The sequence below is a fragment of the Sphaerodactylus townsendi genome, linkage group LG05 (genome assembly GCF_021028975.2).
Source record: "Sphaerodactylus townsendi isolate TG3544 linkage group LG05, MPM_Stown_v2.3, whole genome shotgun sequence".
NCBI classification, from domain to species: domain Eukaryota; kingdom Metazoa; phylum Chordata; class Lepidosauria; order Squamata; family Sphaerodactylidae; genus Sphaerodactylus; species Sphaerodactylus townsendi.
This window is the reverse complement of record NC_059429.1, coordinates 117,824,114-117,836,690: the sequence shown is the minus strand read 5'-3', so window position 1 is coordinate 117,836,690 and position 12,577 is coordinate 117,824,114. Positions and strand designations below refer to the sequence as shown.

Below are 12,577 nucleotides of genomic sequence, written 5' to 3'. Positions count from 1 at the left end.
CCAAGGCAAAAGATGGTGGTTGTGTGCCATTACCTACCTCTAAATTATTTCTCTTTGGTGGGGTGAGGCTTGAGAAACCAGAAGAGTCAAGTTAGGTGTTTTCTTAATCTTTGACATTCTGAGCCCAAAAGATTGGCCATTGCTGCTCTAGGATATGGATGGAGAGCTGGTAGCTTTGTGAGCTCATATGGCTACTAGGGTGCTAATTGGTCTCTGATGGTCCAACTACAAAAGCTTCAAGTTTTATGAAATAAACTGCACGCTGAAACGTTACAGTTCTTTTGAATTTTGCTTGTAATGTCTTAATGTACATATTTTATATCCAGTGCTGTGAAGTCTTTCTCATGCCAATTTCATTATGAGGCTGACCCATCATGGCCTGGGAGCCTACTGAAGCTAGACATCCTTTGGAAATGATTAAAGCAGAAGAATGTTCCAACCAACATGTGTTGTGACTGTGCCCTGCCCTTCACAGAAATGATTTTGTCTGTCCTCCTTAAATCGTCCAGCTGTGTTTACACTCAAAGCAGACCCAGCCCATATAGTATATTTGCTTCCAGGTAATCTAGTCCTACCTGTGCCAAGTTCCCGTTGATTTTAATGCTAGGAATACAGAGTAAGAATACAAAGTCATTTGCTTAAGTCAGTGTATTTACCATCTCCTTGGTCCCACAGAATAAGCAGTAGCCAGTGTGGGTCAAATCCAGGCTGCAGTTGGTTAGGCATCATGGCTGTATTATGAAATCATTTGCTAAACAAAATCCTTGTGGATTGTTGGGATGTAGACTGTTCAGGACCTAAGAATACATGATTAAAGCTGCAGAGTCCTCCATTACTGATGGGCCATTTGAGAACAGGGTTTAGAGTTGTGGGGCAGAATGACACATTGGTGAATGCTGGTAGCCCTCTTCTCTCCTGGTTTTGCACTGAAGCATCAGAAAGGATTGCTCAGGGAGAAAGGTTTGTTCAAGATGCCATAAGCTGATTACCCCTGACTTATAGGAAATTCAGTAGAGTTTCTCATTCTCCATGCTTTTTGGCAGGAATCTTGGAGAACCTGACCTCTCAACTGTTACATGTCTGTGAGATAGGTTTAGTTCTTAGCAAATAGCATTGTACCGTGAAAGACCAACGTGGTGCCTGTGGGTGCCATGGTACCTACCAACACCTTTTCTGGTGCCTGCCAAGTGTTTTTAGAAAGTGAGAGGAGCCAGGTAGGTCTTTTGCCCAGAGAAACTCCTGGTTGATGATTGGAGGTTCAGTTGGCTGTGTTTTTAATTTGTAATGTTGCTTTGGCAGCAGCTGCCAACATAGCACAAGGATCTGCACTGTGTTACTCGAGTGAAGCTGTGGCAATCATTTCGTGGCTGGCTCCGCCTCCTGCGGCAACCATTTTGTAACTGCGGCTACTATGCCATGTCAGAACTTCAAATGTGGCTGCAGGCTCAAAAAGATTGGGGACTCCTACTATAAGAACTAAAATGTTAACTTGGATTCATTTAACAGCTATGCATGTTCAAAATGTTGCCCTCACAGTAATTCTGAGAACACTGTTATTCCAATTCCAAAGGAAGGAACTGGGGCTATATGAAAATATTTTTTTCTGCCACCCACTGTATTCATAATTGAACAAAGATTTGAACACAAGTTTCCCAAGATCAAATACAACCTATTATCCATTAGGTTATACTCATTTAATTTTACTCTGGGGAGTGGTAATTCCATAATTATCCCTTTGTTTCCAAAACCTCTAAAAGTGAGTGGGATTGCCCTAGTGCATTTGTTTTCTAGCATTTGCAGGGAGGTTATCAGGTTAGGTTAATAAGATGAGGAGTACTGCTGGTAGACTGAAGGCAGATAAATGAACCAAATCAATGAATAATGGCCAAAATGCTTCCTTCAAAGACGGCTGATTACCGACAACCCTTTGAAATGCACAGCCTTGAGATTGTGTTGGGTGTGAATCAGGTTGCACTCTCAATTCGGGCAGACCGGTGAGGTCCAACTGGTAATGCTTGTCTCATCTCACAGGGATCAAATGGTTGAGGTCAAGGCCTGCCAAGAAGTGCTGAGAATATGAAACCCTATTGGATTTTCTTCTAAACTAGGCACTGATCTGCAGAATTTCAACATATGTCCTAAATCTTGTCCCAAAATCCTCTGCGATTCTCAGGGGTTTCTCAGCAGATGAAGTTGAAAGTATTGTTCTGGGCAAGAAGGGGTCATGACTCTTATGAGGCCTGTCAATCAGCAGAGTGTTTGAAGACCACTGCAACAGAACATATAATGGTGGAAATTGAACCAAGCTGTTAAACATATGAAGCTGTCTTATATTGAGTTAAGTCATTGGTCCATTTTCTCTGACTGGCAGCAGCTATCTAGGGATTCAGGCAGAGAAAGATCCTTCCCAGTACTTGCTACTTGGAAGATAGTTTCAGAGGGTAGCTCTATTGGTCTATAGTAGAAGAGCTAGATATGACACACTTTAGAGAACAACAAGAGTTTTGGAGTTTAAACTTTGTTAGATTCCTTCTGATAAAGGGAGTTTTGGCTCAAAAGCATACACCCTGAAAATACCTAAGACTCTAGTGGGCTTGAATCTTGCTATACTCTGTTCCACAGAAAGATGATAGTTCGATTAGTTTGAGGTGCAGTGGTTGGGAATATGCTTCTGCATTAGAATATAGTCCTGAACGAATATGAGAATTATCATTCATTTTTACATGCTGCCTTTGTCAAAACCATTATTTTGTGCATTATTGAACATGGTACTTTGATACAAGAGCATTTATGCCAAAATGTATTTTTACTTTCAAACTGAAGGGAGGCTACGTAGGCACTAGGATGCAGGTGGAGCTTGCTATAACAAAGAAGGTCTGGCATGCTTTATTCTGTAGTGGAGGAATATACAACCCTACTATCCTCTGTTGAACAGAATATACCTGGAGATACCAAAGATTGAATCTGAGACCTTGTGCATGCAAATCACTGATCCACAGCCCTGTTTTAAAAATGTACTTTAATGCATTTTTAAATAAACTGAGAGATGCTAGGCACAGATGCAGCTGAAACGTCAGGAAAAAATACTACTGGAACACGGCCATACAACCCAGAAAACCCACAACATTCTACTGATTTTGGCTGTGAAAGTCTTCGACAATACATTGAAAGATAGTTGCCAACACAGTAAAATACAGAATTCTCTTCAGTGAGTCATTGTCTATGGATGTAATGTTGTATTATAATAATGTCACTGATGTATATGGTGGATAAAAGGAAAATGGAACTCAACTTTGAATGATGTCGCACAAAGGCAACGCAGGCAGGCAAGATCCATGAAGGTCAGCTTGCTGAGAGGACGACGGCTGATTCCCATGCAAAGGGTACCAAGAAAAAGAAAACAGACAGCCCCAGATTAGGACACAGTACATTTAGCAAACTGTTTAGACACAAGGTCGGTACTGGAGAATACTAAAAGAGAACCCTGAATGGCAACAGATGAGTCCTAGTTAAACACCGGATGAAATGTTACAGCTGTCAGACTTCATAAAGGGCAAAATTTTGGGAGGTGTTTTGATTCAAAAACTGATCCCAGCAGAGAGGGGAGGGAAATGTCTTGAACATTTTGGAAGTCTGGAAATTTACAGCATCTGTGAATTCAGGGTTCAGTCAAAATAAACCCCTCCGAACATATCATCATAACCATTTCCTGTGTCATTGTCCTAAGTTTTTTTTGCTAACCAAATCTGTGTCCCGTAACTAGAACTTAGATCTGACAAACAATGAACAATGGAAGGCAAACCTTCTGCCTCATTTAACAGTAATGCTAAGCATGTCTATCTTGCGTTTGAAGAGATAATGTTCCAAAAATGTAGACCTTAACCCTTTCCTACCTGTTTCCAGATGGTAGAATGAATGCATGGTGGGAGGGGAGGAGAATGATGACAACAAACTCTGTGGCTAACCCACATGTGCTAGTCAGTAGGCATGTATTAAAAAAGATTCTCATGTACAAGTCTCTTGTATTCATAGCTCTCTGTTCATGCAATCAGGAATACTGAAAATGCAATGTTCCTAACCACACTGTGCCCATATATATGTGTTCATTCATAGATGGTGCACATATATTTTCAATGGATCTGAGTAGGTTTATTTATATTCATGCAGATCGAAGGTGGTGCTCACTGTCACAATTCCCATGCCACATGCATGTTCTATTCCCTTTGAACATCAGAAGAGAGGTTATATCTGGTTAAATGAAAAATCAGTTTCCATGTGTATTAAAAATAACTTTTCCCCCATTTCCAAGCTCCAGTCAGTTACAATGAGAATATTTTCCCCTCAAAAAAGCCTTTAAAAAGATCCCTTCACAAATCAATCAGAACTCATACCTTTCCATAACTATCGATGCTGTTTGTATTTTGATCACCCATGGCAAGCTGCAGTACTGCAGTCAAGACTCTGTTCGCAACCTGAGTTCGATCCCAATTGGAGTCAGTTTCAGGTAGCCAGCTCAAGATTGACTTGATTTTTCCATCCTTCTGAAGTCAGTAAAAATGAGTACCCAGCTTGCTGAGGGTAAAGTGTAGATGACTAGGGAAGGTAATGGCAAACCACCCTGTAAACAAAATCCTCCTAGTAAACATCATGATGTGATGTCACCCCATGGGTCCATAATGACCCAGTGCTTGCACAGGGGGCTACCTTTACCTTTCAAACACTGTCAAAAGCTCATCAAAATTCAAATTTGCTCATTTATCTGTCACCTTTTCTTGCTGACTTGTAATCAAGTCAGATTATAGAAAACGAGCAAAGAGCAACCAAGATTAGATTGATCAACGTGGATGGGTGCTTGCAAAAATGACAACGGCCCCTCGGAAAAAAGTTCCAGAGCAAAGCAAATGCATTTTACTTACTGAGACAGCATCCTGCTTTCAGCTTTCCCTGTTTCAACTTTTAAGAAGCACAGGCACCCAACAGGCAGGGAACAAATAGTGGTTGATAGTAGCCAAGAAAAGAGAACTGAATTGTTCTCAAGCTCATTTCAACCAGCCAGTATTCTCATTCCAAATATCACCCAGTCTGCTGTTGATATTTTTTATAGCTATATTTCTGTTTGAGCACCTAACAAATTCCATTAACAGTAGCAATAGATTATTGTTTGTTTTAACCCCACCTGCAAAGAGGATTCTAGTTTTTCTGGCTTTGAGACAGGGGTGTGTGACACAGTGTTGCTTCTGCTGGCAACTGGTTTGTGTTCCCTGTCTCACCATCATGTATACTAGCTACTGATTGACTTATTGCCTAAATGGTTCCAGGAGTTTATCAGTAATAAAATAGGCTTGCTTAATTTTGCAAACTTCATTCTAATAGGATTTGGGTTAGTCCACAATTCTAGGCTTCCTGACTATGGCTCCAACCACGTTCTTAACTTTGCCCGTTACTCAATAGTTTGACCGATTGATGAGTAGGGGGTTAGAGGGAAAGAACGGCAGCATTGTATCCTCAAGAATGTACAAGGACAAAGACCCTTGAGAAGTGGATGGAAAATATTAACCTCATGCAAAAATTCCACAGACACCCACATGGAATTTTTGTGAGTAGGGGGGCTTGTATAAGAAAGTACATTTATTTGTAATGGAAGAGGCAGCAGAGCTGGTATTTATACCCGGCTTTTTCTCTACCTTTAAGGACTCTCAAAGCGGCTTACAATTGCCTTCCCTTCCCCTTCCCACAACACACACCTTGTGAGGTAGGTGGGGCTGGGAGAGTTCTGAGAGAACTGTGACTAGCCCAAAGTCACCCAGAAGCTTCAAGTGGAGCAATGGGGGAAAAAACTCAGTTCACCTGATTAGAGTTCACCACTCTTAACCACTATACCATGCTTGCTCTCCACTGGAATATCAGTGGAACATAGGGGGATCCTGTGAAAATGTATTATATTTGATGTTGTTTTTAAAGGGGAAAAACACACACACAATTTGCTAATTGTACTTTCAGCACAACAGTCGTGAGCACCAGGCTCTCTTTGGGGTCAAGTTAAGACAGCGGCTCTAATTGTATTTTCAAGGACATCAGTTCCAAATAATACAGAGGCGCTTAGTTCTAAACAGACTTGGTCAGACAGGATGTCAGCTAGTAAACTTTTCCAGTGTAAACAGTCCAGCTAGCTCCATCTGGGAGACTAAACAAACAAGGATGAGGCAACATCTCTCCAGCCTCTTCCGAGCAACCCCCAACACGGAAGCCTCTGCTCATGTAGAGCTCCATATGTGGCACAACAAATTCAACACTGATGCAAGTGCAGTAGCCTCTGCTCATGTGGAGCTCCATTTGCAATGAATCAGTCTTAGCTCACACAGGAGGGACAATTAATCATTGGTCATCCCATGTGCTTTTCAAAACCACAGAACTTAGCCTGTTGACTATTCTGAGTTGAGACAAGACTCCCTGGGAAGGGAACATTGCAATTTTGGCACCACCATAGAAAAGGCCCTGTCTCATGTACATCCACTCCTTGTACATCCCATGATTGAGAGCTACAATGAATGGAGAACAGGAACCACCAGTTCTTTCGGCTTTCTGTCCTCCTTGTAGCTTCCTAAGTCACATTTATTTATCTATTTTTGCAAGAAAGCATTGTTTTTCAGGTCTTGTTGTTACTACTAACTCCAAATAAAAACTTTCCCCCCCTTTTGGAAAAGAACTAATTTTCTCATCGATTGATCATGGATCTAACAGCCGGATAAAAGTTCATTGTTACCCTTGAATTAATGGAGAAGTAAAATATTTTTGAATGGGAAATGTGTATGTAAATGTGTTTATGTAAAAATGTATGTGTCTTCACTTCCAAAATATTAATATTCAAGTGAGGGATTCTTAAAAATATTATTATTATTTATTAGATTTATAGCCCGCCCTCTCCCACCAAAGGCCTTCAGTCAGCAACAGTTTTAAACTCTCTGTGTTATAGGAAGACTTGGTAAAAAAAGGAGTCATTGGAGCCTACTTAGCAGATTCAATCCTCTGTGTAAGAGTTTATCTGCAGAGGGAAGAATTCACCAGTTTTTAGACTAACTGTTTTAACTGGGATTGTCAGAATGGTAGGTTGGGACCTACTGATTTGCCATGGAAGTGTAGATGTCTTGCTTGGAAAGATCTGAGAATACCACAAAACAATAGCAGGACTCATAATTTGGGTCTGGCAGAACATAGGAGATTGAGTATAGAGTCTGAATCTTCAGCTAAGAGACTGGTAGAAGAAGGAGGTAGAGGAGGAGTTTGGATTTATACTACCATGCTTTTCTCAACTGTCAGGTGTCTCAAAGTGGCATACAAACTCCTTCCCTTCCTCTCCCTACAACAGACTCCTTGTGAGGTAGGTGGGACTGAGAGAGTTCTAAGAGAACTGTGGCTTGCTAAAGGTCACCCAACAGGCTTCTTCTGTAGGGGTGGAGAAACAACCCTGGTTCACAAGATTAGAGCCTGCTGCTCACGTGGGGAATCAAACCCAGTTCTCCAGATTAGAGTCTACCTGATCTTAACCATTGCACAATAGTAGTTCTCATCCCCACAATGAATATTCCAAACAAGCAGGAAATTTTTTCCAGTGTTTCCCTTCTTCTGTCTCATAGAGCATCTCCTGGAAAACTGGAAATGGCCCCACTGTCCTCTGTCTACCAACACCTAAGAGATGAGAAGTGACCTTCCTGATCTTTACTATTGCTACTTGTAAATAAGCTTAAATGATCTGAACAGAATTTAATTCCAAGTAAGCATGTTATGAATCACAGCAGTCTGGGACCCTCGTACCTACGAGACCTTCTGGCCCCACATGTCCCACATCGCTCTCTGCGTTCAGCAGAGGCCAACTTGCTGGTGATCCCCGCCCCCTCTATGATGCGGCTGGCCTCCACTAGGGCCAGGGCTTTTACGTCCCTGGCCTCTGCCTGGTGGAATGCTCTCCCTCCAGCTGTCCGGGCCCTGCGGGACCTTAATGAGTTCCGCAGGGCCTGCAAGACTGAGTTATTCCACCGGGCCTTTGGGGAGACCTGCTGCTGATATGTGTGCCCGGAGCAAAATCTAAGGCCCACTGTTCCCCTCTTAAGAGGAGTTTTAATAGCCGGGTGCCATCTACATTTTAATTGGTTTATGGTAATTGAGCGCTGCATTTTAATGTTTAACTTTTATGTACTTTGTTTTCCACTTGTCTCGCTATTGTTGTAAACCGCCCTGAGCCCTCCGGGGGAGGGCGGTATATAAGTAGAACAAACAAACAAACAAACAAACAAACAAATAAATAAATAAATAAATAAATAAATAAATAAAAATAAAGATTTAAGTGTAAGGATCAAACTGCAGGTTTTTTCCCCAGAAAATTGATTGCCTGGAGATGTTCTATCATAAGCAATGTTAGAACCCTTTGGTACCACACCTTCATATCTTGTGGCAGTCAGTGTGGAATTGTATCACATTCTAGTGTGTCCTGTCATAATTATGTCACATTGGAAAATCACCCACATTTTCCAATGTGGGTATGGCAGCAATCAACTTCATCACTTGCCATGGATGCTTGGCGAAATACATTTGAAGACAAGAAAAGCATCACTGTAAGATAAGGATTGGTTGCAATAAATAATGTTGTAGGAAATGCTTTCCAAAGGGTAGACCTATGTCCCATGAGGGAAGATTTACATCAGATGAAGTAAAAATCAACAAGTAATTTAATGCATTAATTGTCTTTACCATAGTTAAAGAACTGAGATATCACGTTAATTTCTATTACGGCTGGTTCAGTGTATTCATTTGATAACAAGTGTATTGTGTACTAACCAGCCCATCTCATCTCCAACTCTAGACCCTAATTCACTTTCCCAGAAAACCTGAATGCATGTGGTTAACCATGTCAGCATGAGGCAAAATGTGTGAAGCGGCCCTATGTGATGGATTTGTGAAACTAACAATCAGAAATACCACCGGCCAGTACAGAATAGCAGTTAATCAGCGGCTTGACTTTGTGTTCATTTTCTCTCTTGCAGTCAAAGAAAGATCCTCAGCAAACAGCAAATACCAAAGTGAGTAATACTGCTGAAAAGCATTCATGTGGTCCCTGCTTTCCTATTGCAAGTAACATTGATGTGCATTTCAGTTAGCTCCCAAAGGTACCTGGTGGGCCACTGCGAGTAGCAGAGTGCTGGACTAGATGGACTCTGGTCTGATCCAGCAGGCTCGTTCTTATGTTCTTAGTTTTATGGTTAAAGTGACAAGCATTCAATTACCATGAAGCCTTCGTCATTGCCATAAGTCCATCTTTGGGAGTATGAACATGAATGCATAGGTCAGTACATGATTCAGTGACACAATGTCTTCCTTGTCATCACACGGGAGCAACCTGACTAACCCAGTTTGGCCTGAGCTTGACAGAGCTTGGGAGCTAACCAGTATTGACCCCAGACAGGACTTGGATGGGAGACCACCAAGGAAGACTGAAATTGCTATGTGGAGGAAGGTAATGGCAAAACCACCTGCTCCTCTCATGCCTGGAATGCCCCCTTAAAGTTGTTGGAGAGGGGGTGTTGGAAGAGAAGGACTTTACACTGTTTCCTGCCTCAACCACAGAGGGTTTTTTACTAGAAAGCCAGATGCTAGATAGGGACCTAGGGATTGACACTTTTACTCTTATCATTCTGGCATTATCCCTTTGATGTTAGACTGATACTCTCAGGGACTTCCTTCTGGCTCACTCACTCTCTCTCACTCTCCATCTTGCTCTCAAACCTACTGCACCATGTGCGTAGGGAGGACGGATGCTGGCTGCATCCATTCCCATCCAGCCTAGATTAGATTAGAATAGTGAACCTATCTATCTACCCTTCTATCCAGAACGAAGTTCACTAATAAATACTCTTTTTGTTAGATTAGAAACTACAAACGACTCCGTTTTTCTTTATGCCTAAGCTCACACGCGTGTTCGGGAAATGCTCCGCCGCGCTCCAGCCTCTGCGCACTCTGCTCGTTGTGAAAAGTGGGTAATCTCTACGAGGAGATTATTCAACAAAAGTCAGTTGCGACTTGACAACGCTTTCTCCTTCATCATCCGCTGTTTTTTTCCCATGGGTGGTATAGAGAATTGTTCACTTGGTGGTCTTACGAAGTCCTGTCATGCCTTCTTCTAGAGTGCTGATCAGCCTGTAAGCAGTGATAATGTGAAATCGGAAGCAAACGTCCCTCCGTCGCAGGAGACGCCCGCAGCAAAGCAGAACACAAAAGCTCCCGAACCTCCAGTCCAACCACAGGCACCGCCGCCGCCACCCCCTCCAGCAGCCATCATCACCAACGAAATTCCAAAAGAGGTGACGAAGGAGAGGTCTGCTTCTACCCCCACACCTCTAAGTAAATTCTTTTGGAGAAAGGTACGTGCGGACCCTAGATGTGGTATATAGTCATTCATTCATTTATAGCTCACATTTCAACTTCGGCAGAAATTCCCGAGGTGGAAAAGAGCATTAAAAATTACAAAACAATCAATAACACTAAATCCTAGAAAGGGACAAGTAAAGCTTTCTTGCAGGTAGTAAAGCAGCTGAATCCAAAGAAAGCTGTGTAATGCAAAAAAATCCCTGTTTTAAAAGGTCATTCTTTAAGGCACCTAGTTTCTAAAACCGGTGATCATAAAAAAGTAATTTACCTGGATCCATGATTCGGGGGGGGGGGGGGGGATTTTGGGAGTCAGAAGGAAGGGGGAAGAGAGGAAGTTACACTCTGTACGTGGTAATCTTTCTGCCCTCCAAAAAGCTGTGTTGTATCCTAGCCACTAACTATGCAAAAGGCCCTGTTTCCAGGGATCAGCAATCTGATAGATGGGGTTGCCAGGTCTGTCTGTGGACTCTATGGTACTGTACCCCACTGAAGTCCCTGCCCTCTTGAGGCTCCACCCCCAGTTCTCCAGAAATCCTCCAAACTGGGTTTGTTTCCCCACTTCTACATATAAAGTCTACAGGATGACCTTGGGCCAGTCATAGTTCTTTCCCAACTCTTTCTGCCCCACCTACTTCACAAGGTGTCTGTTATAAGGAGGGGAAGGGAAAATGATTGTAAGCCACTTTGATGCTCCTTAAAGGTACGGAAAAGTGAGGTATAAAAACCAACTCTTCTTGTAGCTCAATAGCTAGAATACCTCTAGCTCAATACATTTAAATGTATGTCATTTCAAAATTTGTCATTAGGTAGTGTCTGGTCAAAATGGTTCTTTGCACCTCTTCTATATTCTGCTTAATCCTTCAAAGTCCAAAACAGTCCAAAACAGATTGCCATAAAGAACAACAACATAAAAAACTTCACTTTGGGGTTGGCATGGTTTCCACCCAAGGCCCCCCAAAGTCTTCCTGAAGTGGTATCATCAACCTTAGCTGAGACTCTCTGATTCTATAATACCATTCTTACCCTATCACTACAAAATCTATTGTTCTTATTCTGTTTTTAGCAAACCATTAAAAAGCCAGGTGATTAGGTTTTCAGAGTAATTGAAGATCCCGAATTTTCTCTGAACAGAGGGGTGTCTGGAATTTCCTCCCAGGATACAACTGTTGTCACTAGCAAAACTAAACCCCCTGCATCAACATAGCCTTGGAGACAAATCTGTTGGGTCTACAGCTGCAGCAGCGGTAGCTGTAATCTGATCTACACTATAATGTTTTAAAAATGAACCCCTGGAAGACAGTTTCTTCTTTGTTGATGATGTGTTCTGTTTTGTGGAGAGAAGCAATTGCTACACCGAAATAAGTGAGGAGGTTTTGTCGGGCTTGCAAGAGCTTATAGTATTACAGCAGCAGCAGCAACAGAGATTAACTACTGAAGTAGGGTTTTGTCTTGTTTTTAACAATAGCCGTGGCAAAATCCCATCCAAGACATATTGGTTTAGCAAAATGAACATGGAGAGGATGCACTTTGACAAACACCACATAAATATTGGTTGTGTCTAAATTATTCAAAGGCTTTGAGAGTTTATTTAATGGCGGGTAGTTAAGTGCTATTAATATGAGATATCATCTTTGATTGGGTGATGTCTTCCTGTGTTTCTCTTTTCGCCTCGTCTGATGTATTATACCGTTATGGTGTGATACTTTGTATTCAGGAGCAGTGGCGTAAGTAGACAAACTGGCAAAACCTGAGTTTGATGCCCCCCCAGGCGCGTGCCCAGTGCAATGCGCACCCCTCCTGGCCCCCTTGTAGCTACACCCAAATTGGAGCTTGGCGCCCACCCCGATGGGCAGCCGCCCTCCCCCACTGTGACCAAGCAATGATTTTTTACACCAGGTCGCTTCAAAGTCACCATCACATTATAGAACATGCCCCAGCTCACAAATCTGAACACAGCAATAGGCCATGCCACACAGTAGAAATATTTTTTTGAAAACATTTTCAAAATGCTTTCAAAATGTTTTATTACTGCTATGAAAACATTATATGGTGTTGTATCCAGTCCCCCCAATTGGGGGAAACAGCATCACTTTCAATGTTATTTAAACTGGGGACCCCCGATTCTCCCTTTAAGGTGGATTTAAAAGGAGAATCTGGG

At 42.2% G+C, this 12,577-nt stretch overlaps 1 protein-coding gene across 4 annotated transcripts in view; it reads left to right on the top strand.

Annotated features, from left to right (window-relative positions):
• The window catches only part of BCAS1 (brain enriched myelin associated protein 1), a 79,082-nt gene that overhangs the window by 47,289 nt on the left and 19,216 nt on the right, over positions 1 to 12,577 (top strand). For 3 of the 4 annotated variants that reach the window (XM_048497718.1, XM_048497716.1, XM_048497714.1), the window contains exons 7-9: positions 3,314 to 3,454; positions 9,039 to 9,074; positions 10,176 to 10,412. In XM_048497718.1, the coding sequence (XP_048353675.1) occupies positions 3,314 to 3,454; positions 9,039 to 9,074; positions 10,176 to 10,412 (414 nt within the window). The remainder of the gene's footprint in view (positions 1 to 3,313; positions 3,455 to 9,038; positions 9,075 to 10,175; positions 10,413 to 12,577) is intronic. The other variant, XM_048497717.1, reaches the window with a different exon arrangement.